At 40.4% G+C, this 24,059-nt stretch overlaps 3 protein-coding genes across 5 annotated transcripts; all 3 read left to right on the plus strand.

Annotated features, from left to right (window-relative positions):
* Positions 1-1,815: 1,815 nt before the first annotated feature.
* Positions 1,816-8,618, plus strand: LOC146755040 (titin-like). Of its 2 annotated transcripts, XR_014938455.1 has the most exons (6): positions 1,816-2,091; positions 3,371-3,461; positions 5,587-5,755; positions 6,379-6,473; positions 7,371-7,640; positions 8,358-8,618. XR_014938455.1 is itself a non-coding variant. In XM_085526422.1 (5 exons), the coding sequence occupies exons 1-3, from the start codon at positions 3,321-3,323 to the stop codon at positions 6,468-6,470; spliced, it is 402 nt and encodes a 133-aa protein (XP_085382548.1). In that variant the 5' UTR covers positions 3,039-3,320; the 3' UTR covers positions 6,471-6,473; positions 7,371-7,640; positions 8,358-8,618. The 2 variants fall into 2 exon arrangements, 1 of the variants encoding a protein (XP_085382548.1); XM_085526422.1 differs by lacking the exon at positions 1,816-2,091 and having other exon boundaries at positions 3,039-3,461.
* Positions 8,619-8,751: 133 nt separating this feature from the next.
* On the plus strand, positions 8,752-12,161 carry LOC146755041 (obscurin-like). Of its 2 annotated transcripts, none has more exons than XM_085526424.1 (4): positions 8,752-9,101; positions 10,087-10,353; positions 10,989-11,149; positions 11,896-12,161. In XM_085526424.1, exons 1-4 carry the CDS (start codon positions 8,789-8,791, stop codon positions 11,962-11,964), a joined length of 810 nt encoding a protein of 269 aa, XP_085382550.1. In that variant the 5' UTR covers positions 8,752-8,788; the 3' UTR covers positions 11,965-12,161. The 2 variants fall into 2 exon arrangements, with proteins under 2 accessions (XP_085382550.1, XP_085382549.1); XM_085526423.1 differs by having other exon boundaries at positions 8,765-9,101; positions 10,989-11,258.
* Positions 12,162-12,794: 633 nt separating this feature from the next.
* Positions 12,795-21,649, plus strand: LOC146755042 (uncharacterized). The gene is made up of 7 exons (XM_085526361.1): positions 12,795-13,057; positions 14,818-15,085; positions 15,592-15,653; positions 15,856-15,975; positions 17,195-17,390; positions 19,834-21,037; positions 21,478-21,649. Exons 1-7 carry the CDS (start codon positions 13,025-13,027, stop codon positions 21,647-21,649), a joined length of 2,055 nt encoding a protein of 684 aa, XP_085382487.1. The 5' UTR covers positions 12,795-13,024.
* Positions 21,650-24,059: the final 2,410 nt, after the last annotated feature.

A 24,059-nucleotide genomic window follows, 5' to 3' on the forward strand; every position in this document is an offset into this window, starting at 1 on the left:
GGGATAAGCTTGTCATGTATGTCCTCAGGAAGCACAGTAGTTAATGGTGGGACTCAGTAGGTCATGCTGAAAGTTGAGTCTGCTAATCTTGAAGGTCTTTTCCAGCCTAAATGACCTTATGCTAATATTTCTGTATTTATTTCTGTTCAGCTCCCAGAAAACCTCCCACCCAGCCCCCAGCTGACCCCGTGGTGAAAAATAAAACAGAAACCTCAGTGACGCTGGCATGGTCCCCTCCGAAGATGCACCTCCCCATTCCAATCCATGGCTACATGTGGAACCGAATAAACTAACTGGCTTCACGTGGGTGAGGTGCCACGAGTCTCATGTCCCCGTCCCAGAGTTCACGGTGAGCAATCTGTCTGAAGAGGCTGATGATCAGTTCCGAGTGTCTGCAGTCAATGCGCATGGACAGAGCCCGTCTCTGGAATTCCCAGGGAGCGTGCACCTTGGTAAGCACAAAAACCCCAATGGAAATGGGTCAGTGTGTGCTGAGCAGCTGTGTTGGCTCCCTAAAGATGTTTCCTTTGACTTTAAGGATAGTAGTGCATTAACACACCAAAGGCTTTCCTTTATTCCTAGTTCTCCTATCTCCTATCAACCTCCAGCTACCACTAAAGTGATAAAAGTTCTATTTCTGTGACAGAGACATGAATATCCTTATCTTTTGATATCTCACATGTGCAAGAGGCAGAACTTTCTGTAACAGACCTTAAGCACAGAAGTGCTTCTTCCAGCACTCATGCAAAGGGAGAAGTAGAAATGTACCTATGATTTAATCTTCCATCTCTAAATGAGATACCAGACTTGCATCTAAAGAGCATTAAGACAAACATGTTGTTCTTCCTCAGACCCAGTCCTGGCTGTGAAATCCCCCCTAACAACTGGTGAAGCTGTACCTGGAGGGGATGCCATGTTTACTATTGACCTTACAACAACGTGTTGCGGCACTTGGTACCTCAATGGTAAAGTCTTACAGGAAAGTGAGACCTGCATCATCAAGAGAACCCAAACTACTCCCAGCCTAATCATAAAGAACGTCACCAAGAACGATGATGGAGCAGAAGTGAAATTTGTTGCCAAAAATGTTGATGTCAGCACCAAGATGAGAGTGAGAGGTATTTGCTTTGATCCTTCTCCTTTCCTCTTACAGTCAATGCATAGTTGCTGTGATCTGATGATTAGAACTGGGGCTGCAGGCATTCACTGACTGTACCAAATACCTGAAATTGCATCCCATGGACTGACGTGAGTCCTGGTAATGACCTAAACATGATAGCACTGAGTGTAGGGTAAGCCAGTCTACCCAGCTGCTTGGTATCTGAACCAGATTGCTTCATGCCAGCTGATGAATGTCTGCAGTTCACAGCTCTTGGCCAGTGCATTCAGTCAGCAGGTTTACCACTGCATCACCATAGAGCAGTACTTTCAGCTCCAGGTTCAGACAGCCTTTCTGATTGCACTGGAATAGTTTAGAAGTAGGGGAGCAATCATTCCAATAATAACTCTTTCAATCAGATTTGCGTGACCAAATAGAACAAATAAACATTCATGATGGGAGGAGCTGTTTGTCATTGGGTGGAAACCTCTGCAGAAGCATGTTTAGAGCATTATTAATCAGTAGAAGGAGATGTTTGGTTGATTTTTACTTACTAAATCCTGCAAGAAGACCAAATGAAATATCTTGAATTGCTCAGCACTGACACAATGATGAGTGCAGGAACAGAAGGTGATACTTTTTCAGAGATGTTGCAGCAAACATTGACCACGTTAGCCTGATCTAAATTGAAATAACGAGGCCTTTGCTCCTGACAGGTGCTGCAGTGAGATTTACCAATAAGGGCAAAGATGTAGAAAAGATCTCCGCTCAGCTGCGTGAGGAAGCCAAACTGCAGGCTGAGCTTTCAGACACAGGTGCTACTGTGGAGTGGATGAAGGATGGGAAGGAGCTCAAGGCCAGTGAAAAATATGAACTGCACATTGTGGGGAAGAAACACACCCTGAAAATTCACAATGACTCAATGGATGATGCTGCAAGTTATCAGTGCATCTGTGAGGGGGATAAAATGCTCTATCAGCTTTCAGTGAAAGGTATGTGACAGTCTGGGCTGTCCTCTTCCAGCCCAGGGCCAGCAGACTGCATTCACCTGACTCCCCGACAGTCCAGCTGTTGTCAGACAGCATCTGGGGTGTTTTCAGTGGCTGTTTTGACTTGAACTGGCCAATCTGCTTTGTAGAGCCATTTGATTTCTGTGTTCTGTCCTGTGATTCGTCCCTAAGATATAGAGGAAGTCAAGGGAAAGATAGGAAAAAGAACATCCCAGCCTTCCTGCTCTTCTGTCAGGGTGGCCATGAGAGATGATGTCAACAGCTCTTTTTGTAGCAGTGATCCCAAATGTAGAAGAGACCTGTGAAGAGTCACAGGGATGTTTCCTTAGCTGTCATTCCATGGTGGGCTTTTTCTTACACAGATGTAGAGAGAAACTGAACTTTCCCACGCAGGGAAAGTCTGTTTTGCTTCAGGGTGTAGGTCTGATCTCTGAGATCCACACGCTTGGCCTTGATTGCAATAAATGAGAGCCCTTTGTTTGCTCCAGTAGAAGACTTTCCATTTCTGCAGTACCCTCTGCAGATGACACAAATGCAAATGAACCTTCTTCCCAGCAACAATTGCCTTTTTCTTTTTTACACTGAGTATGCATGAGGCTCTTCATCATATTCTCCTTGCTTGTCACACTTGTTGATCCATGGAGAAAAAACAAATCCCTAGAGTAGTGTATGCACTTTGACACTGGAGAGCTTACTTAATTGCTTCTTCTCAAAGACCAAACTCCAGAGAGGCATGGAGACAGCTCCAAACAGAATTGAATAATGGGACTAAATTTATGGAGAAAAGAACTTCCTGCCAAGGCTTGTCAGCTAGTCTTAATTTTGCTTTTCTTCTCTCTCTTTGTCATGTTAGCATAATATTTCATAATGGCAGGTCTGCCCCCAGAATTAACTGGCACAGGCTTCCCAGGGGTAACTATCACATGTTTATGTGTTTTGATGTTTCACAGTGGGTCTTAAGTAAAAGGAACTCAGGTTTTGGTTGCCTGCAGGTCAGATGTTCTTTTGGGTTCAATATGTTTGCATAGTGACTTGCAACCATGGGACTGGTGTTCAAGGACCCTCTTGGTTCCTTCAGTTCCTAGGTTCTTTCTTGCCTAGATTTGACACTTTGTTTCAACAGAATAGCTGATATTCTCTAGTGAAGGCTATTAGTTTGGGCACAAGTGGTAACCTAAACCTGTTCCAACCTGTGCATACAAAGCTGCAAGATGGTCTCATTTCAGTCCCTCAGTCAATACTTTTTCTTTTTTTCCCTCAGAGCCAAAACCTGTGTTTATAAACCAGTAGCAGGTGCTGAAAGAGGTGAGTGTCAGCTGTCCAGGCTCAACGTGGACGTCAAGTGGTTCAAGGTATGGCATGTAATGGTATTTTCCTTTCTGACTTCTCTGGAAATGAATGAGAGGCTTTAATTTCACTTCCAAGGGATGCGAGTCTGAGCTTTTGCTTGATAGCTTTTGCACTGCCCTCTTCTCTTTATGCTCTTTTACTTGCCCAGATCAGCACTCTTTGTTATTATGTCCTGAGTTCATTTATCAAGTTGAAATGGAAGTTTGTTTTGGGTTTCTTGTGAACTCCTGAGGTCTTGCTGCACAAAATATTGTTGGTTGGAGTACAGTCTTGAGCTTCAACTCTAACACAGAAATTCTCAGCCAGGATTTTGTAGCCTTGTTGTGAACTGGGTTTTTGGGTGAAATCTCAGTTTTCTTTGCACCTGACAGTGTGAGAATTTGCTCTGGCACTTTGTGTACCTCCCCAGTGCTCAGCTGTTCCTTCCCTTACTTGAGGATAACGTCATTTATTCAAGGTGATGTCCAAACGGGCTTGTTAACAGTCCTCCGCAGTGCTTTAAGCTGTCATAGGTCAGCCAGAATTTCTGCATGTTCTATAGCCATTCCTACATGTTGAAAACACTGCACTGTGCTTAAGCTTCAGCATATGTTCCAGTAAGCACAGTTCCATTAATTCTAGGGGAGTGGGTGAATTAAGCATTGATCTGAAGGCTGCATTTGCTCAGTGCAGAGATGGAAGGACTAATGGAGATCTGACTTTGATATTTTCCCTTCTAGGATGAAAAGGAGCTCCGTCAAAGTAAAAAAGTGAGCATTACTTCCCAGGGAAATAAGAGAAGTCTCATTATTCACAAGTGGTGAACTCTCATTTTCTCTCTCAGTCTGCAACCAGGTTGGGTTGCTGTTTCAGTCCTGGCTGTTTTATGCAGGAACTCTGCTCCTGAGGTTAATCCAAGTTGTATCCAGGCCCTTCAGAAGGAAAGGGAAATAGTAGAACAGAAATAAGTTCTGATTCTGACATAAATAAGTGCAGACCTGGAGAGTTAAAAGGGATTGTGTGATGTTCAAGGGATTTTGAAGCAAAGATGTCCCCTAGGTAAGATTTGTGGCTGACATTCCCCATACATTGTGGGCACACAAGCTAAGGAGAGACTAGTGATGAGCATGCAGAGAAGCCAATGATTCAGACAGGTTTGTAGTGACACGACATTGTAGAGTTCTGTCTAGTTCTCCTTGGCATAGTTTGGAAAATAAAGATGAGGTGATTGGTGGTAACCAATATGGCTTCCTCAAATTCAAGCCATGCCTGACAAACTTGGTGGCCTTTCATGATGGAGTAACAGCATCAGTGGATAATGGGAGAGCAACTGACATCATCTACTTGGACTTGTGCAGAGCATTTGATCCCGTCCTGCATGACATCCTGGTCACCAAACTGGAGAACAATGGTTTTGATGGATGGACCAGTTGCAGGATAGGGAACTGTCTGGATGGTCACACTCAGAGAGCTGCAGTCAATAGCTCAGTGTCCAGGTGGAGGGTGGTGTTGGGACCAGTGTTCTTTAACATTTTTGTAGGCAACATGGCCAGTGGAATCAAATGCAGCCTCAGCAAGTTTGCAGATGACACCAAGCTGAGCGGTGCTGTTGATGTGCTAGAGGGAAGGGATGCTACTCAGAGGGACCTGGACAGGCTGGAGAGGTGGGCCCTTGGCAGCCTCATGAACTTGAGTGTGGCCAAGTACAAGGCCCTGCACCTGGGTCAGGGCAATCCCAAGCACAGGCACAGGCTTAGAGGAGAATGATTTGAGAGAAGCCTTGACCCTGAGGAGAAGAGTTGGTCTGGAGGGAGGTGTCCCTGCCTATAGCAGGGGGATTGGAACTAAATGACCTTAAAGATTCAGTCAGTTCTATTGTTTTTCTACCCTTAATTTTGCTTGGAAGGTTTTAGAATAAATTAGATTCTGGTTTCCATGAAGACTGTTTGCAGGGAGCTCCGTTGTAGCTAGTAAGTCTATCTTTAAGTTCACGGGCAATAATGCATTGACTGTGTTGAAGACAGAAAAGACTCAGGAATGGATGATGGTTTAGAATAAAACAAAATCCTACTTATTTTCTATGCAAATATGTGTAAGGAAAAGATGCTGCACTCAGTTCTGGAAATACCCTGACAAATATATCTCTAGTGCTTCACAGCTGGAGATATCAAGATTGTTAAAGCACTGGAAGATGTGGAAGTGAATGAATATGGGAGTACATCTTTTGTCTGTGAGATTTCACTCGATGAGGTTCAGAGCCAGTGGTACAAAGAGGACAAGCTGAAGGCTGATGACAACATCAGAATGCGGCAAGATGGTAGGGTGTAAGAGGGGGATTTTTCTCCTGAGTGGGGGGTGGGTTGGAGATCAAGCATATAAGACATCTGAAATGAAGTGAAGATTGTTCAGAAGGGAGTTCCCCTTTTGTTTTGGGACTGAGGTTAGGGTGGAACAAGTGACAGGTGGGAAGCTTAGTGTGGGAAGTGTGATGCTATCCCACCATCCCACACTGCCAGGAGCAGGTAGGAAATGAGTGCAGTTCTTTCCAAAGTGGGGGTGACCAGGGCAGTCAGTTCACCTCTCCAAAGAGGTTTTGTCTGACAGTGAGTGTGATCCTTCTGTCTCAGGTACTTTAATGGTGACGGTGGCCGCATTCGGTCAGTCCTTGTAGAAGCCATGTTTAGATTCCGCTTTGGTGGGGATGTGGATGTGGGGGAATGGGTGGTTTCATTGACATGAGAGAACAGGCAGTGATGCTGTGAAACCAGATGGATGATGCTCAGCCTGGCCATGTGCCTCAGAGCTCTTTGCTCAAGGAAGCCAAGTGTAGTTGTGGGTTTGCTCTCAAGAGCACAGTTTGGTAGGGATGAGTTGGAGGTTGGACTAGATGACCTTAGTGGTCTTTTCCAGCCTTAGTGACTCTGTGGTTCTCTGCTTCAGGAAAGACCTACTCGCTGACTTATACACGTGTCCAAGTCAAGGATGCAGCAGAAATGAAATCTGTAGCAGAAAAAGTGCCCATCTTACAGTGAAAGGTACTTATGCTTCTGATGACGATTTTGCTTAAATTATCTTATGTTATAAACCAGCCAACAACTTTTGCTTTAATGTCAAGGAGGTTAAACACCACCAGAACCTTTCACAGAAATTAAAACTCCTACCTACCTACCTTTCTGCCCACAAAATATGCAGCTTCTCTTTTGGAATTTACTTTTGCTAAGTAAAACAGATTATTTTCTTAGGTGGTGGATTTTCTACCTCTAGACTTCAGATTTGTGTTTGAACGTTGAGGGATAAAAACATAGCTTGACTTTTTCTTCATTTTCTCTGTATGTTTGAAAAGAGCACAGGGTTTGTTTTTTTTTTAATATATACAATGCTAGGTATATATATGATGTTAAGTGTGATAAAGAAAAGGGAGACATTTGAGTTAGCACACTACTCAAGAGTTCAGTCCCCACCTTTGCCACTGTTACAATTATAAGGGCAAGAAAATCCTGGAAAATGAATTTCTCCTAAGTAGAGTCATTACATTTGAGCTACAGAGACCTTTACTAGGAGAAAACTTGTTGTTCAGAGCTAAGTTGCTGTATTTATCCAAAATAATTATCAACGTCCGTGTTTCATTGAACCTGTATTCCATTTCGTAATGCGAGGATTTTGATAGCGGTATGGGAAGGTCATGGTTTGATTTGGATGTTGGACTGGGAATCAGAAGATCTGGGCTCTCTTCAGGTTGTCAGTCTTATTGTCTGACTTCTTAACAACATTCCTTTCTTTCTATTATTTTTAATGACGTTTTAAGGCATTTTGTGCTGATAGGTGTAGTGTTCTTTTGCAGTAATGCTGACGTGAGTAAGTAGGGTGATAATGTAAGGGTATTTTACATTCCTTCTAAATCTCTGCTTTCTCTTGTTCCATCCTTCTTAAAGAGCAATCCATTAATCTAGTAAAGGAGCTGTGTGATGAGGATGTGACTGAGCCTGAAGAAGCCAAATTTGAATGCGAGATATCCATTCCTTCTGTGAAACCTCCCAAGTGGTATCTACGTGGGGAAGTCTTACAGGCTGGCAGAAACTTGATTATGCAGCAAGAAGGCACCATCCTCCAGCTGACCATACTGAAAACCACCACTGATATGACAGGCACCATTCAGTTCTCAATTGGCAAATCAAAATCCACAGCAACTCTGCTCGTCAGAGGTAACATATCCTGGCTTGGTTTACATCATGAAGATGAAGAATTAATTAACGTACAGCCTTCCTTCACTGGGGTCTTTGAAATATTGTGTGTGTGTCTGGAGGGTCTGCTCCATTTCCAGTTCAAAGTCGTCGGACACTAAATGAGACAGCTGCATCTCAGTAAAAGATCTGTTTGAATAGCTGTGATGTGCTTACTATTCAGATCTACAGAGCTGAGGTTTTGTCCTTGGCTATACCAAAGAGGTCAAATCAGGTGAAATTAATTGTATTTCAGAACTAGACAAGTTGAAGTTTGGTAGGACATAAGTTTGATGCCATTTCTCATTGATTTCATCTGAAAGAAACTTCCAGGCTTTTTGTCCGCTGTTGTCCCCAGCGTAAGATTATCCATTAACATCCTAAAGTACTTTTTATATTTTTAACTCTCTCTTATTTGAATAAAAGCCTCAACAATTTGGAGCAATTTAATAAGCACAGAACAAGAGCTGGACCTTGCATTTGGTAGATAATATACAGTATTACTTTATAGAAATGTAGTCAATGGCATTCCCTATAGACAATCGTTTTTTTTATCTTTAGTTCAAATAGTTCAATATTCAATAATAGTTCAAAAAACCATTGTGAACATGAGATTAATTGAAATGGAGCAGACGCAAGAGACTTTCCTCTTCTTCCAATTGTCCTCATCCTTTCTTCTCTTCCATCCCTGCTTTGCAGATTACCATATACAAATCACCAGGAAGCTGGAGGACAAGACAGCTTTGGAACGTCATTCTGTCATCCTGTCCTGTGACTTCAGGCCTTCTCCAAAGGTTGTGAAATGGTTCAAGGGCCACACACTCATCAAGCCCTCTGAGAAGTACAAGATCAAGAGGGATAAGCATTCAGCAGAGCTCAAGATTCTGAAGCTGAAGCCCGATGATGCTGGTGTGTACAAGTGCAAGGCAGGAATTGCAGAGACTGAAACCACGCTGACAGCTGAAGGTAAGAGCAGGGGGAGTGGTCTCTTACATGTCCTATTTCACCTCAGATTTCTTTTCTTGAGGTTGATTTCTGCCGTTCTCTCCTGCTAACTTTATAAATGTATAATCTTCACTGAGAATACTACACAAAGATCGTCTAGTCCAACCATTCTACCACATCCCAGTATGATTTATAGTAACAGTGGTAACAGTTCACCTTGTTTCCCCACAGCCCGCAATGTAGAAGTAACGAAGCACTTGCAGGATGTAGAAATTGAAGAAGAGAGCTCTGCTGTCTTCTCCTGCGAGCTGTCCCATGATGACGAGGACATGGAATGGTTCCTGAATGGCAACCTCATTTACACCAACAATTACAAGGACATCAAGAACGTTGGCAATTGCTGCAAACTGACAATGAAGCAGGTTAAGCCTGAGGATGCTGGCACAGTGACAGTGAAGTCAGACAAGGTGTCAGAAAGCACGTGCCTGAAGGTGATAGGTGGGTCTGATCACACCCCTCCTGGATATAAGAGATGCTAAGGAGCTCCAGTTCATTCTATTGTGCAGCAGTCCTGCTTCTAAAGCTCACCTCTCTGGGGTGACAAGACATCAGGGGCTTTCTTCTAGTGGAAGGTTCCATTGCAGCAGATATCAACGAAGGAGGATGGTTTTGGTGTCCTGCCATAGCATTCCATTGCTTTTTATCATCATTTTCCTTAACACAAGAAGAGTTACAAGAGCAATTTCTTTTACTGCTTCAGTGCCATGCAGTGTCAATGCTGTTGTCTCCAAGTATTTATGACTGCAGGGAGAGCTCATTCAGTGTGTGTTTTGCCTCTGGGATGACTAATGACCAGGCTGTGAGTAACCTGATCTAGCTGTGAATGTCCCTGTTTATTGCAGGGGAGCTGGGCTAGATGGCCTTTAAGGGTCTCTTCCAATTCTAAGGATACTATGATTCTAATCTGATCTCCCCAGCAATTAAGCTCTTTTACTCTATGCACTCCAGAGTTTGAAGGATTTCATTTTTCTCCTTTCTTTTGCATTTGGTGGGTGTTTTTTCCCCATTATAAACATCTGATGTGTGAAATAGAAGATAGATAAAAGGAGTCAATAAAACAGGAAAATCAAAATTGTTCAGCAGCTCATCCTCTTAATCCTGAGGCCTGCTGTATGAGCTCTGCTGTACGTGAGGGCAATGCCGGCTCTCCAGCTTTAGAAGAGCTGCATCCCAATTACTTCATATGATATCAGTCCCACCCAAGGCAATGCAGGCTGTCCCTCCTGTTCCCTGTATTCTCCTACTGATTAGTTCAGAATTACATAAAGTGCATTCAGTCAACAGACATGAAACCGCTTTAGGTTCTATATTGGTGTCGTCAGTGCTGGTAAAGATTTATTTATCCCTCTTTAAAAATCTGAAAGCAACTGGAAATGTCTCAACTTCTGTATCACATTGTTCTGTTTTGCCCTTTTAATTGCAGAGAAGCCTGCTGTCTTCATGAAGTCCTTGGATGATGTTTTTGGTGAGGAGCGGGGTGTGATTAAATTGGAATGCGAAGTCTCTAAAGAGAAGGTCAAACCAGTGTGGAAGAAGGACGGTGTTGTGCTCACTTCTGGCAACAAGTATGATCTGGTACAGTCTGGGAAGACCCTATGTCCCCTTATCCATGACTTCGAGAAGTCAGATGCAGGTTTCTATACCTGTGATATTGTCCGTGATGTTGCCAAATCAAAGGTCGGCATTCAGGGTAAGTACTGTGGAAAGTAAAGGAGTGCTGAAAGCACATTCAGTGTCTTACACCTATTCCCCCACGAGCCTTAATAGTTTCTACAATAGAAGTGTATTACTGCAATTTAGCACAGTGATGTCTGGAAAATTCCCATTGCTTTTGATGTAAATGTATCTCATTTTACCATGAAAATCACCAAACACATCAAGAATGTCCTGGAAATATTTCCTTTCTAAACATCCCTAAAATGGAGAAATGGTTTGAACACCAGTAGGGGTAGGATGGTAACAAATTAGCTAATAGAAACATTTAATTTCTTGTCATAGGCAAAACCCTTTTTCTCACGCAGCATCCTAGAGTTGTCCTCTCTGTTAGGTTGTTCCCTCTGTAGCTCATTGAATCTTCATTCTGCTCCATGGACTGAGCTGCTCTAATTGTAGTTCTTCCAGAGCAAAGACAAGAGATTCACGTCTCTTTTTTTTTTTATAGCTTTCTGGTAATTCTGAGTGGAGAATGTCTTAGAGAATACATCAGTAAGGAATGCAGCCATGTTCTGCAAATCCTGAGTTAAAACACCAGTACTGCTACTCATGTCAGTCACAAATGCCTTTTCTCCATATAAACCTCATACTAACCTATCTCTTACCTTCCAGAGCTGAATAGTGGCATTACCAAACGGCTGAAAAACACTGAAATCCAGGAGGGAGAAGATTGTACTTTTGAATGCATTCCGTCCCATGAAAGCATTGATGAGTTCAAGTGGACACTGAATGGAAGCAGAGTGGAAAGTGGTGGGCAATTTAAAGCTTCTAACGTGAGTCGGAAATATACTCTCCTTATCAAAAGTGTGACTCCTACTGACGCTGGGGAAGTCGTTTTTACTGCCCGTGGTCTAACCTCCAAAGCCTCTCTGTCTGTGAAAGGTAATGAGATGGGAGAGATTCTGGGGTCTGATTCCTTCAACTGTCTTCTGATAAGATTGTCATGAGAGCTAACTCATAATATGGTTAAAGTGAATAGCAACCTTCTACTTGAACCTCGAAGCACTGAGAATTTCTCTTAAAAATAAGTAAAAGGAGGAAACATTTTACACAAATGTGAGAACTACCCAAAGCACTGGGGTAGTGTTGGAAATGGGCATCTCACTACAGCTTGTTCCATTAACAGTAAATCAGGAATGCTCTGTTGAGGGAACTGTGGGAGCAAATATCCTCTAAGTATAAGCTGAAGGGATGGCCTTCACATCATCTAGCTGTACAACAAATTCCTATCTAGAACATGTGCATCTGAGAGCATCATCCGAGGCTCCCAGTGTGATGAGTGGAGAGAAGAAAGAGGCAGTTTTCAGACATGGTTCATCATCCTCAATTGGGTAGATTTAAGAGAGAATAAATGCTGCCTGGAATTCTATTGTCTGTACTTTGCAGATTACTGCTGGCTGTAGGATGGCGTCTGTTGCAAGTGCCTCTCTAACTTATCTCCAGCATGTAGATGCATGTATTTTGAGAGAGGCATCCTACCCTAACTGTATGTTACTCAAAAAGCAATGTTTTCTTCCAGGAAAACCTACTGAGGTTTCAAAACAGCTGGAGGATAAGACAGCAGCAGCAGGACAGGACATCAGCCTGAGCTGTGAGCTGTCAAAACCGGATTTGAACATCAGGTGGTACAAGGATGGCAAAGCAATCAGAAAAAGCCAGAAGTACGACTTGCAGCAGGAGGGAAGTGGGCCATTCTGATCATCCATGACTCTACTGCCAAGGACAGTGGGGAGTACCCCTGTGAGACAGAGGACTCCATAACAAAAGCCAGGGTCACTGTGCAAGGTGAGTTGAAAAGCACACTGGGGATGGCATGTAGAGAAGTCGAGGTAAATATCTGCAGCCTGTGGGTGATGTTTTTCTCTTCTCTTTCCTTGAGCAGGATCAATTCTTAGTTTTCAGAAAATATGATGGATTAAAATCTTTTCCTTAAAATAATCTGGAAACCGAATGATTCTCCAGTGTGATGTGGATCTGGGCAGCCTGGTCTAGTGGTTGGTGGCCCCTTGACAGGGGGTTTAAAACTAGATGCTCTTTGAGGTCCTTTTCTTCTCAGGCCACTATATGATTCTGTGATCATTCTATGGTTCTATGATCTTGGTTGTTAGTGAGCCAAGAAAAGATGGCAATCTGAATTAGTCTATATTGAATATGTGTAATCAAAACTATATGCAGTTGATCAGATGAGATCCTACCAGCGCATGTATAATGGTATTGAACTTTCCAGATATCTACTGGAATTATCAAACCTATGTAAATGGGTGGACTCTGTGGTCTTCTTAGACTCTTTGCATCTCTATGTGATATTCTGAAATGAGGGCAAAGGAGATTCAAGACACCTCTGTATGCTTGGGACTTGTTGGGGTAACAAATCCCTTTGTCCTACACCCACATCCTTTTTTTTTTCCTTCCAGAAAAACCTAATTACTTTATCAAGGAACTTTCAGATGTGAAAATTGAAGAAAGTGGAAGTGCACTTTTTACATGTCAGAGCGAGAAAGCCGCATCCTTCGTCATATGGAGGAAAGGCATTGCTGAGCTCAGGCCTGGCAGGAAATACAAGAGGGCACAGAAAGGACGAAACCTGCAGCTGTGCATAAAAAATCTGGAGAAAAGTGACAGTGACGTGTACACCTGTGACATTGGTGATGCCCAGTCCAGAGCCAAGCTGGTTGTACAAGGTATGTGTGAGAGCCATATGACTGCGCATCCTGTTTCTCCACTACCAAGCCATTATCCTGGTAGAATTTGTACATTTATGGCAGGTCTTTGGGGCTGCAGCTGTCTGACCTGAATAGCGGTTCACAAGCCATGCACAGAGCAAGCTGCACGGAAAGGGAAAGAACTACCGACTAGAGCAGTGCTATTGAGAACTTTATGTATCATTTAAAAACCAAAAATGCTGTGAGGCTGGTGACCCAGAAATCAGTGTGAACTTTCTATCTCTGACCTTTCTGAGTTACAAATAGTCCTCCGGAGTTCTAGGCAAAAATTCCCTTATGCTGCATTCTGGGTAGTTGTCATGGTTTAAACAAAAATCTACCTGTGTCCGTGACAGGGGGGCCACAGGCAAGCGAGGTGCTAGAAGGAGCTGAACCTCTGTCCCAACTACTTCAGAAGCAGCCCAAACCCCCTCGTACATGGCTAAGATCTCCTTCTCAGTTGGAGTGTAGCGCTCCTCAGACCCTTTATATGCTCGACTCCAAAGTCCCAGGGGTTGGCCTTGGGTTTCTCCTAAAGCTCTTTGCCACAAACTCCCTTTCTCTGCTGGACCTTTCTCTCCAGCAGCAGTGTAGAGGATGTTCTTTACATCCTGTCCCGTCCGTACTGACCCCAAGGCCACGGCACGGGCTATCTCTTGTTTTCTCTGCTCAAAAGCCTGCTGCTGCTCAGGACCCCATGAGAAATTATTCTTCTTCCGTGTTACCTGATAGAGGGGGCTCACTATGTGGCTGTAGTTTGGGACATGCATTCTCCAAAAGCCCACTACTCCCAGAAAAGATTGGGTCTCTGTCTTGTTGGTGGGAGGAGACATAGCAGTGATTTTTTCAATCACATCTGCTGGGATGTGTCGATGCCCATCTTGCCATTTTACACTTAAGAACTGGATTTCCTGGGCAGACCCCTTCACCTTGCTGCGCTTAATGGCAAAACCAGCTTGCAAAAGAATTAGGATTATCTGTTTTCTTTTCTTGAAAATCTCTGCTGCTGTATGGCCCCACACGACAATATCATCGATATACTGCAAGTGTTCGGGAGCAGTAAAATTATTCATGCTTTATATGATGATATGATGTGGAATACTGATAGCAAAATTACAAAATTATTAAACCATGACACCCTGGTATTTTTCTTTTTTTTTTTCTTAAATATTTTCATTTTTTTTTCCTTAAATATTTTCCTTTTTACTATTTAAATGTTATGGGCACATCTTATAGAAACACAAGGCTGTTTACAAAGAAGTGCATGCTGTGTTGCTGTATGATGAGCAAGATACATCTATTCTTCATCTAGCAGGAATAGTTGCTGAGCCTTAACAACAGTTTCAGAAAGCTTTGGGAATTTGGGCGTTTTCCTTGTTTCTGCAACACAAAATGAAAATTTACGCTGTATACAAAGAAAAGGGGAGTCCGAACTTGTACGTTAAATTTGAAGGAGATCAATCTGGGGTAATATTTAAAAAAAAAAAAAAAAAAAAAAAAGGGAGTGTGGTCATCAAATACTATAAAATATATTAGCTGTTACTAGAATGCCATTTATCTTCCCCCCATACGAATCACTGTCGTGTTGTATGTGAATTTGTGAGGTGGGTTTTGAAGCTGAAATTAAAAACTTCTTGTATGGCTGTCTTCATAGTGGCTATCCAGACTATCTGTAGAAATAACAGCTATTATGTAGTCAGCTATTCACCAGTTTTAACTGGTTATAAATTACGTTTCAGGGTGGAGAACATAGCATAGTGCCTGACACCTGTGTTGATCCTGAGGGCATTCTTGATTCTGTGCATTATGATGTCATGGATATTAAAGAGCAAGCTGAGGCAGCACATAGTTCCATTGTATCCCTGGAGGACCCAAAGGAAGATACTGGCTGGTTTGAAAAGCAGCTGGAGAAAACTAACTTTGAACTGATGGAGACCAAAGAAGAGCTAACAGAGAAAAACACCAAACTACTTAAAACTGAAGAAGAGCTGATGCAGAAGAACAGAGGTGAGTTATGCGATGTGAAAGGTAGAAGACAGAAATAGTTCATTAATCTAAAAGAGAAATAACCAGTTTGAGTAGGAATTAGAGGAGATGTTCTACCTTTGGAACCATAGCCTGTAGATAAGTGATAGTTTGTTCCTTGTGTATATTCAGGTTCAGCAATTCCACGGTTTTTGGTTATTTCTTTTCTTTTTTCCCCCCTCTCCTTTAAACTGCAACTAGCAGCTTTACGCTTTCATAAGTATGGGGTTAAATATATCTTATATATCTATATCTTGATTTTTACTTTTATATTGTAATCTCTACTCTTCTTTATGTCTTGTTGATGCAATGTTTTCGTTCCAAGAAATATAGAAAACTTTTGAATCACTCCCAATAAGTGAAGACCACATGCAAATTAATTAATCTGTTCAAAAGCTACCTAAACATTAGAATATCTGGAAAAACTGATTACTTAATAAACTATCTATTGGCTACTTATGTAATACAACCTTTTCTGTGTGTTACAGACTTTGAAATGCAGGTGATTAAATTGGATGAGTCTGATGAGCAACTTAAAGAAGCAACTGAGGTAACTTTATCAAGAAGATGTTGTGTAAAATTGTTTTAATACCAACTTGTGGTAGCTTAAAATGCTATTCCAGTAGGCTCCATTAATAGATTTCTTACCGAGCTTAGCTTAACTGAATTTGCCTTTAATGCATTGTGTAATTCAGCTACTTAACACTACATTAGAAACTGATGACTGAATTTTTTTTATTTTTTTTTCTAAGAAAATGAATGCACAAAATGAAAGGATTCGAGAGCTAATGGACATCGTGGTGCAGAAAGATGACATTATTACAGAGCTACAAGACTTAAAATCTCATTCAGAAGAAAAAATAAAAGATTATGTGAGTTTTACACATCTCCATAGCCTTATACAAAAAAAGAAAAACACTAATTCTATGCTTGTAATCAACACATTTTTGGAAAACTGATTTTCTGTATGTAGCTGGTACTCGCTTGAAATTGTAAACAATTCAAATTTATCTGAAGGTAGTTGTTGTTAACACAAACAACAAAAATATCAGTGTGTTCCACTAACTCCTGCCTCACACTCCTACATCAGAGGAAGAGCAACAGTAAAAGTATGCTGAGTAGAGTTGGAAGTACGAGTATGAATGGTCAGGATATCTCCACGTTCTATGCAGTCCATAAAACTTTATCCTGACTAATGTACTGCGAGCTACTGAATATGTGAAGACTAGCTTGATTAAGTATGTGTGCATACAACTTCTGGTGGTTTTTGTGCATTTTTTGATGTTTGGTAGCCTGAAGTAGCTCTGAAAACATTTATAGTTAATTCTGTCACTCAGATCTCTAACCTTGTAAGCTTAGCAACTTGACCCTCCTTAGTCTTTGACTGTCTGCATCACTGCAACTTAGTATTTCCATGGTATTAAAGCTGACTGTGATGAGTAGTCATGTCCTCACCTATTACTTCTTCCAAGAACAAGGCTCCAACTCTATCTGTGAGATTGTGTGGCCTGAACACTTCTGAGGCTTTTCTTTTCATAAGTTACTAAAGATGAATAATCAGTCCTTGGCAGTGCCAGCATGGCTTAACAATCGTCATCTTGTAAGTAAGGAAGCTTCACTTGTGGTCAAGGACACAATCTAAAATATGCGTGACAGAGCTGACTAAGCTTTAAGGTTGGATTCTATCTGTCACGATGAAAGTGATTTTAGCAGCTTAGCAGAAGTGTGATGTGATGAACTTGTATGAGAGCTGACCATTTGCTCTTTGACCATGTTTGTAATTTTGTTGACTTCTTGGAAACAGGAAATTCTTTGATAAACTGGTAAACTCTTGATTGTGTGCAAGTCTTTTACTTTGTAACCTGCTAGGCTCTTGCTTTCCCTTGTATACTCTACCGAGTATTGCACTTGTCATTATCTGAAGGTGTACTTGTTCTGTCTGCTATTGAGATTTGTAACTGATGTCTATAGAGTCACCGGGTAAATATTTTAGCTGTATGGTTTTGTGTAAATATTTGCCTACAGAAGATTACTGAGACTTAAGTGCTCCTTTTGTTAAGCTTCAATGTAACTGATCTTATATCAATACAGGAAAAGACTACCTACCATTTAACTACCATTAAAGCAGAACCGGCAGAAGAGAACACTAATAAAGGAACTGAAAGCAGCCAATTTTCAGTGCTTTCAGTTGAAGCACTGAAACAAGAGAAAACTGAGTTGGAAGTGGGAAGAAAGCGCAGTACTGATGAAGATAAGCCTACTGTGGAAGAGCCACCTCCAAAGAAAGGTACAGTTTCTTCCATCGTTGAACAGGGTGTCTTCCAAAACAATAAATTGCTTCCTATTCCGAATCGGAAGCAAAAGGCTGTGAAGCGCGTACCTTATGGTATAAGGAGAAAAGCCACTGTGTTAAACTGTAAATAGAAGTAACTGTTATGTAAATATCCCTTTTTCAGAAGGTCCTATGCTGTTCATTTTTGAATGCTTAAGAATAAAAGTTTTTTGCACTATTTTTTTCCTTTTTGCTGCTTTTTCCTCATCTGTTGATGCACTTGCAGATTTGGTAATAGTTTTAAAGCAGTTTCTGTAGGATTGTTTCAACTGCTGTTGCTGATTTTCTGAGTAGCATCAGCTGCTCAAGTGTTTTTTTTTGTTTGTTTGTTTTGTTTTTCCTGAAGCAACTATCAAAATTGTTGACGACCTGCTAATTGCTCGCTCATGGGTAATATTTGAGCAGAATGGTTTGGATAAGCTCTGATGCATTTAACTTCACTTCTGGGCACAGCTGAGCATCAGTGTTCCTAGAATTACGGAAGGCATATACAATGTAGAAGGGAAAATCTAAAACTTAGCTGTATTCCCTTCCTTTCTTGTATTCCTCTTGCAAAATATGTGCAAGGGAGAAAGTCAAGGCCTTCTTTGGATGAGATGCTGTTCTTGGATGATTTGTCCCTGCTGCCTTTATTTGGCATAAATATTGAATCCTAATGTGACCACTGAATGGCATCACATATAAGCATCTTACCAGAGACTGAGGGATGTGGACTCCTCCATACTCCAAATAGTAGTGGGTTTGTTATAATCATATGACCAAAGCTCTCATTTAAAAATTAATGACAGCAATGCTCCACATGGGAATTAAAATGGGTAGCTGATAGTCACAATGTCAGCATGAAGTTTTCTGTTAAGAAGTACTGAGTATTCAATCATGTTAAAATTTTCTTCTATTTGTGAGTATTAATAGCATCCAATTTAAAAAACCGCTTAATATATATTCTTTAGCTATGTTAAATATACACAGTAGAACAATGAGCACAGGTATGTTGTGCTGGTTCTTTTGTAGAATTAGTTATATAAGTAGCACAAGCAAAAGTGTTTTAGGAGATGCTAGGTTATCTCAGCTTCAAGTTCAGGGTATTTACACCATTCTCTGAGCTTTTAGGTCTTGTTCCCTATGCTCTGTAATAATGCTTTTTCCCTACTTCCTGTGTAAGGAGCTTCTAGACTGAACATTACACATCTTCTCCCTAGTCTTATTTATCTTGCTTTAGTGCTTGCTTGTTGTTTTCAGCATAAAGTGTTTAGATTACTTATAAATCATATTCCCCTCACTAGTGTTGCTGGGAGCAGCAATCAAACCCAAAACCTGGTTTGGGGTGGAATATGCCACTGCTGTTTCTTCAGTATGACTTTTAAATCAGTTGAGGGCTGTATATAAAACTGCTTAGATGAGTTAAGAGGCTGTTCCCATGCAGTACATGTGAATCTGTATGTAATGCAGGCTGCACGTGGGTGCTATAAAATTCTGCATTTCTGTAGTTGTAGTAATAAAAGGACTGTACAAGAATCACCATGGAATATATTGTTGTGGTGACCCAATCCCTAGTAAGTCTTGACTTATATTTATTTTTTTTAATACTTAAAGTATGCATATTATGGAATGGACATAACTGGATTCTAAAGCAATGATGAAATACAGCAGAAGTCGCTTTTGATAGAAAGAAAATGCATGTGATTTTAGCTAATTGCTCACCAGTTAAAGAAAAAAACAGCCCCAAGCTAATGGAATATTTATGGAAACTTGAATCTGCAAATTTGTACAACTTTATGAGTGAACTTTATATGCAAAAGAGTAAGTGTGAACAGAAGTAGGAATCCTCATATTTTGTTTAGAGATCAACTGAATAAGAGAGACAGATATCAACACTTAAGTGATCAACTTGTCCAGGATTTTATCTTTCTTTTGAAAGTAAGAGGACTGTGAGTTGGAATGAAATTTCTTAGAGAACTGTTTATCTACCATTTAGATGTAGATGGAGTGATTCCTGGCTGCCTTATAGGGATTGCTGAAGCACGGAAGATAGAAAGAATATAGCTGTGAATTATCTATCTCGTTCCCATGTTTCTTAAATCTAATAAGATTTTCTACTGGTGTGGAGTGGAAGGTTTGAGTAGTGCCATGGTAAAAGTGATCTTACAGACTGAAAACCTTTTGCTGTTAATTCTGTATAGAAATCTGAGGCACCTGAATACGTGTTCAGAGGACTTGAATTCCTTCACTAGTATCAAATACTATGTGATGTGAGGGCATGGCTTGCATATTTGTGACAGTTTTTCACTTAGAAGTTGCTACTTGGTGTTGTGAACTGCTATGTAATAATGATTTTAATCAATCTGAGCTACATTCCTTTTCCCTTTTTTCTTTGTTTGTTTGTTTGTTTGTTTTACAGTAGTTGTAAATGAGAGAAAGAAAAAGAACACTGTAGAGCAAAGGACAATTGAACACATGAAACAAAAGTGCTCCGCGTACCGAAAGGAAGTACTAGCACTGAGGGAAAGAACTGAAATCTTGGAACATCATTTAACTGTGCTTGAAGAACAATGCAGAAGAGAAAAAAATAAAAAAGAAGATTTCAGTAAGCAGGTAACAAGCCTGCGTATTGAGCTTTCTTTTTCTGAAGAAACAGCTGATGTCCTCCGTGAACAAATTCTGCAGGGTCAAGCTGACTATCGGGAAATTGCTTCTGAACTGGATGAACAGAAATCTATAAATATGACACTTGAAAACAAAAATGCCCAACTAACTAACAACATAGAAGTTGCCAAAGAATATATAATTGATAAAGTGTCACAAGTAAAAGAAATGCGGACCAAATTAGATGAATTATACAAATGTCACTTAGAGTTTCACGCCATCGGTACTGACTTTGTCAGTGTAAAGGATTCCTCAGACTCTGAAAAAGATGAGCCAGGGACATCTCAAATTAGTTCTGCATGCATTCAGTCACAGACTTCTTCCATCTCAGATCTTGTGCAGGACCTCTCCTTTAACTATAGTCTTGAAAGGATTTGGGAAGTATGCAGAAGTATTGTTGATGTTTCCTCACAAAAAAGTCAGCACATCAAAGCACTGCTTCAAGACAATGAAAACCTAAAGGCGGGACTGAATAATGCTGAAAATCATAATCGTCAACTTGTAATGAAGCTATGTGAGATTACAACTCACACTAGTCAGGAAGATGATCTTGTGAATCAGTTACATGAGCAAATAGAGAAGAAAACTCAGGAGTTTGAAGAAAAGACTGCAGAAGATCAGAGAATGATTGCACAGTTTCAGGAGGAAGTTGCCAACTGTGAGGTAAAAATAAGAGAGCTTGAATATCGCCTGGAGGCTTCCAAGATAATGGAAGACAATGTGTCAAAACTCAATGAATTACTTAAAGAAAAAGAATCTATTATTGTTAATCTGGAGACAGTTACAGCAACTCTGCAGGAGAAGTCTGCTAATGCAGACAAAAAGGTTGAAGAGTTAAGTAGCAAAGAAGCAAATCTGATTCAAGAAGTTATGCAGCTTAAAAACAGCTTGGAGCAGATGAAACACTCTCTTCGGGAAAAGGAAAAGAGTGAAATGGAGAAAGTGCAATGTATAGAATCGTAAGTAACCACTGAGTTAAGTTAGAGCCCTTTGAGAAGGAAATAGAGTTAAAAATAGTTAATGGGAACATCCCTTCGACTTAATGCATCTGCATGCTTATCAATGGCCAAACTACTACTTTAGGATGCTTTGGTATGCTACTTGAGTTCCAAGGGAAAACAGGAGTGTGCAAGGAAATAAAGAATAATATGGGGATTGCTGGTGGTTTTGTTGTACATCCCTCAGAATAGCATCTGAATAATTTATTGCTTCAGCATCTGATTATGAGAAGCAAGCTGAAATTCAAAAGTAATTGTTTAAATCTTGTCACTGGTCTAGATAGATTTAAGAGTCTATTTACAAATAGAAACCAACAGGCAGGGCATGGATTAAGCTGTAATTGCTGTTTCCATGAGATGTGTAACAGTAATGTTCTTTGTCTCTTTATTTTTAACATAAGGCTAGAAAATATTCTTTCTGAGAGTTCTGCCCTTGTACTGAATTTGAAAAAAGATTTGCAGAGGAAAGAAGAAGAGTATGCAGATCTAAAAGACAAACATTCTGATGCCGAGAAACAAATTCAGCAAGTACAAAGCGAGGTTTGTAGTCAACTGAGATATTTTTTTCTGTAAGATTATGCTTGGCTTTCTGCTGTTAAAACTTCTCAAACTTTAACTATGAAGCTGGAAATTTCACACTAGTGTGGCTAGCAGCAAATCTTAGGTAAAGTTGCCATTGAAGCTCTAGAGGGGACCAGAAGTTAAAACATGGTTTCGCATAGATAATGAACAGAGGAAAGTAAAGTTGGTTGGTAGTCTGGAATAAGGTTTGTGAAGAGAATAGCTAATCTGCCTCTGGAGGGGACTTGTTATTATCTCTACGTTACTGGTGACTTGCCATTGGTATCCGTGGTAACTCCAAAGCCTAAAACCTAAGTCTTGTGAAAAAACGCTGATAACTGGGAAGAAGAATGCTATTTACTTGAAGAGAAATAGACTAATTTCCAGAGGCTCTTTAATATAAGCATGTATATTTTTTTCTTCAATTTCAGCTTCAGTGATGTTAATAGTTAAAATTTAATTATTAAACAAGTAGATATTTTAAAACCCATTTTGCAGGATCTTAGTCTGCAAGTTTATTGGGTGTGCTTGGGGTGGAAAATTGAAGCTTAAAAATGAATTCATGTCTTCCTTGGTAACCTTGCACTTGCTGTCGTTTTCCTACTCAGCACTTGTTTGTGAATTCCTCTTTATTTAACAAAGAAGTATTTGGCCAGGTTGGATTACAGAAGTCTTTTAATGAACCGTGAGCTGTGCTTACATTACAGGTGTCCACGATGCGTTCTGTGGAGGAATCCCTCAGGAACAGGATGGATGAACTTGAAAGGATTAATAACCAGTTTAAGGATGAGCTGGATTATAAAGACTATACTATCCAACAACTTAAACAGGTATTTTTCTTGCTCTTAATTTTTATTACATGAATGATGCAGGTTTTCCAAGCAACAGGAAAAAGGTCAAAAAAAAAAAAATTGGAGCAAAATGAAAGTGGCCAACTGAAATTAGCGGTAGACCATGAAAGATATTCAAATAATTAGTCACTACAGAGCACTGGCAGATTGCTTTAAATACAATAATCTGCATAGTAAATACATATGTAATACATGCACGTAACCTGATCTTGTTGAGTGACATCACGATATGTTAATTGAAATGTCTTACCATAAACTCTTTTTATCAGCTTGAGTTTTTATTTATGCTATATGAAAACCTTATTAATTCTAGGCTGTCTTAAAGATTCTGCTTGTTTCTACTGTGTATGCTTTTCTTTCATCATGAAATATAGGAGCTGGAGGAAAAGGACCATAATATTCAAAAGTGGCGTGAGGAGAGAGATCAGTTAGTAGAAGCTTTGGAAGAACAGCTCAAAACTTTGGCTTCTAATGTCATACAAAAAGAGACAGAAATAGCAGAACTGAGACAATCTGCCTTAAAGGATTCAAGCAAGGTCAGCTCTCCTTTCCTCCTACCTGATTAGCTACCCATAAATTCTGTAAAACTCCTGTACCTGCTCTTTGTATTCTGGGTGTGGTTCTGTTCTTGAACACTGTCGTATTGACATCATGTGCAACTAACCAAAAAAAGCACCAGCTTTTATTTTTGTTCTTCAGAAACAGAATTTCTGTTAATTACTAAAATTTCAATTTTTTCAGTAGTTCAGATAAGCAGATGTCAGTTTGATGCTTATGATCCTACAATCATACTGGACATCTATAGCTTTTTCTGATAATTCCCAGCATTTCCGGATCCCAAGCTAGGCTCAATACTCAGACAGTAGTTCTGTCTCAGGTTTCTTACTTTCTTTGCTTTCTCTGAGGTAGTATCTACAATGGCATGAAAAGACAGAAGGGGACGTGGAGAGAGATTAAGGGAAGCATCAAAAAGCAGAGGGGGGATGATCTCTGGAAGTTGCATTTCTTATTTCAACATCCAGCTTTTAATCAGGATAGCCAATCTAAGCCGTAGCATAGAATTTCAGAAGCTAAACAGAAGGCTAAATGAGTTGTGCTGTTTTGAGAATGTTTGGATTCACTTTCTCTGAGAAGAAAGATGTTCTCATAGCAAAACTTCCCCTATGAAGTATGATTATATGAGGTATGATTATATTTATAGAAAGTAAGTACTTAACATCTTGTTAACCCCTTTTTGTTCTTCTGTTTTCCTAGGAGATACTGGAGCTGGAATCATTTTTCTTAGCATATAGTCCTTTAACTACATATTCAGTGATGAGTACTTGTTGGTTCTTTTTGTCTTCCACTCAAACATGAGCTCTCATCTTCTCAAAAATATTTTATTTACTAGAACACCATCTCTCTGTGTACATTATGGAACTTTTCCATGCAGTTTTCCATGTATTCGTATGTGGATGCTGAAGATTAGGCAGAGGTTTAGCCTTTGGTGTTCTAACATAGCAGCTGTGAGCGTGCAGAGTATGGGGGGAATGGATGACAAAACGACCAGCGTTACAGATTTTGTCCCTAAA

Source organism: Coturnix japonica, chromosome 36 (assembly GCF_054131305.1).
Source record: "Coturnix japonica strain WE chromosome 36, WE-NBRP24, whole genome shotgun sequence".
In the NCBI taxonomy this organism is placed as follows: domain Eukaryota; kingdom Metazoa; phylum Chordata; class Aves; order Galliformes; family Phasianidae; genus Coturnix; species Coturnix japonica.

Excerpts from the sequence above, each read along its gene's own strand:
- LOC146755042 (XM_085526361.1), top strand. The coding sequence starts at position 13,025 with ATGCCCAGTCCAGAGCCAAGCTGGTTGTACAAG. Across the intron at positions 13,058-14,817 it reads AGCCAAGCTGGTTGTACAAG|GGTGGAGAACATAGCATAGT; the intron begins GTATGTGTGAGA and ends ATTACGTTTCAG. Across the intron at positions 15,654-15,855 it reads AACTTAAAGAAGCAACTGAG|AAAATGAATGCACAAAATGA; the intron begins GTAACTTTATCA and ends TTTTTTTCTAAG.
- LOC146755040 (XM_085526422.1), top strand. The coding sequence starts at position 3,321 with ATGGTCTCATTTCAGTCCCTCAGTCAATACTTTTTCTTTTTTTCCCTC. Across the intron at positions 3,462-5,586 it reads TGGACGTCAAGTGGTTCAAG|TGCTTCACAGCTGGAGATAT; the intron begins GTATGGCATGTA and ends ATATATCTCTAG. Across the intron at positions 5,756-6,378 it reads CATCAGAATGCGGCAAGATG|GAAAGACCTACTCGCTGACT; the intron begins GTAGGGTGTAAG and ends TCTCTGCTTCAG.
- LOC146755041 (XM_085526423.1), top strand. The coding sequence starts at position 8,789 with ATGATTTATAGTAACAGTGGTAACAGTTCACCTTGTTTCCCCACAGCC. Across the intron at positions 9,102-10,086 it reads CACGTGCCTGAAGGTGATAG|AGAAGCCTGCTGTCTTCATG; the intron begins GTGGGTCTGATC and ends TTTTAATTGCAG. Across the intron at positions 10,354-10,988 it reads ATCAAAGGTCGGCATTCAGG|AGCTGAATAGTGGCATTACC; the intron begins GTAAGTACTGTG and ends CTTACCTTCCAG.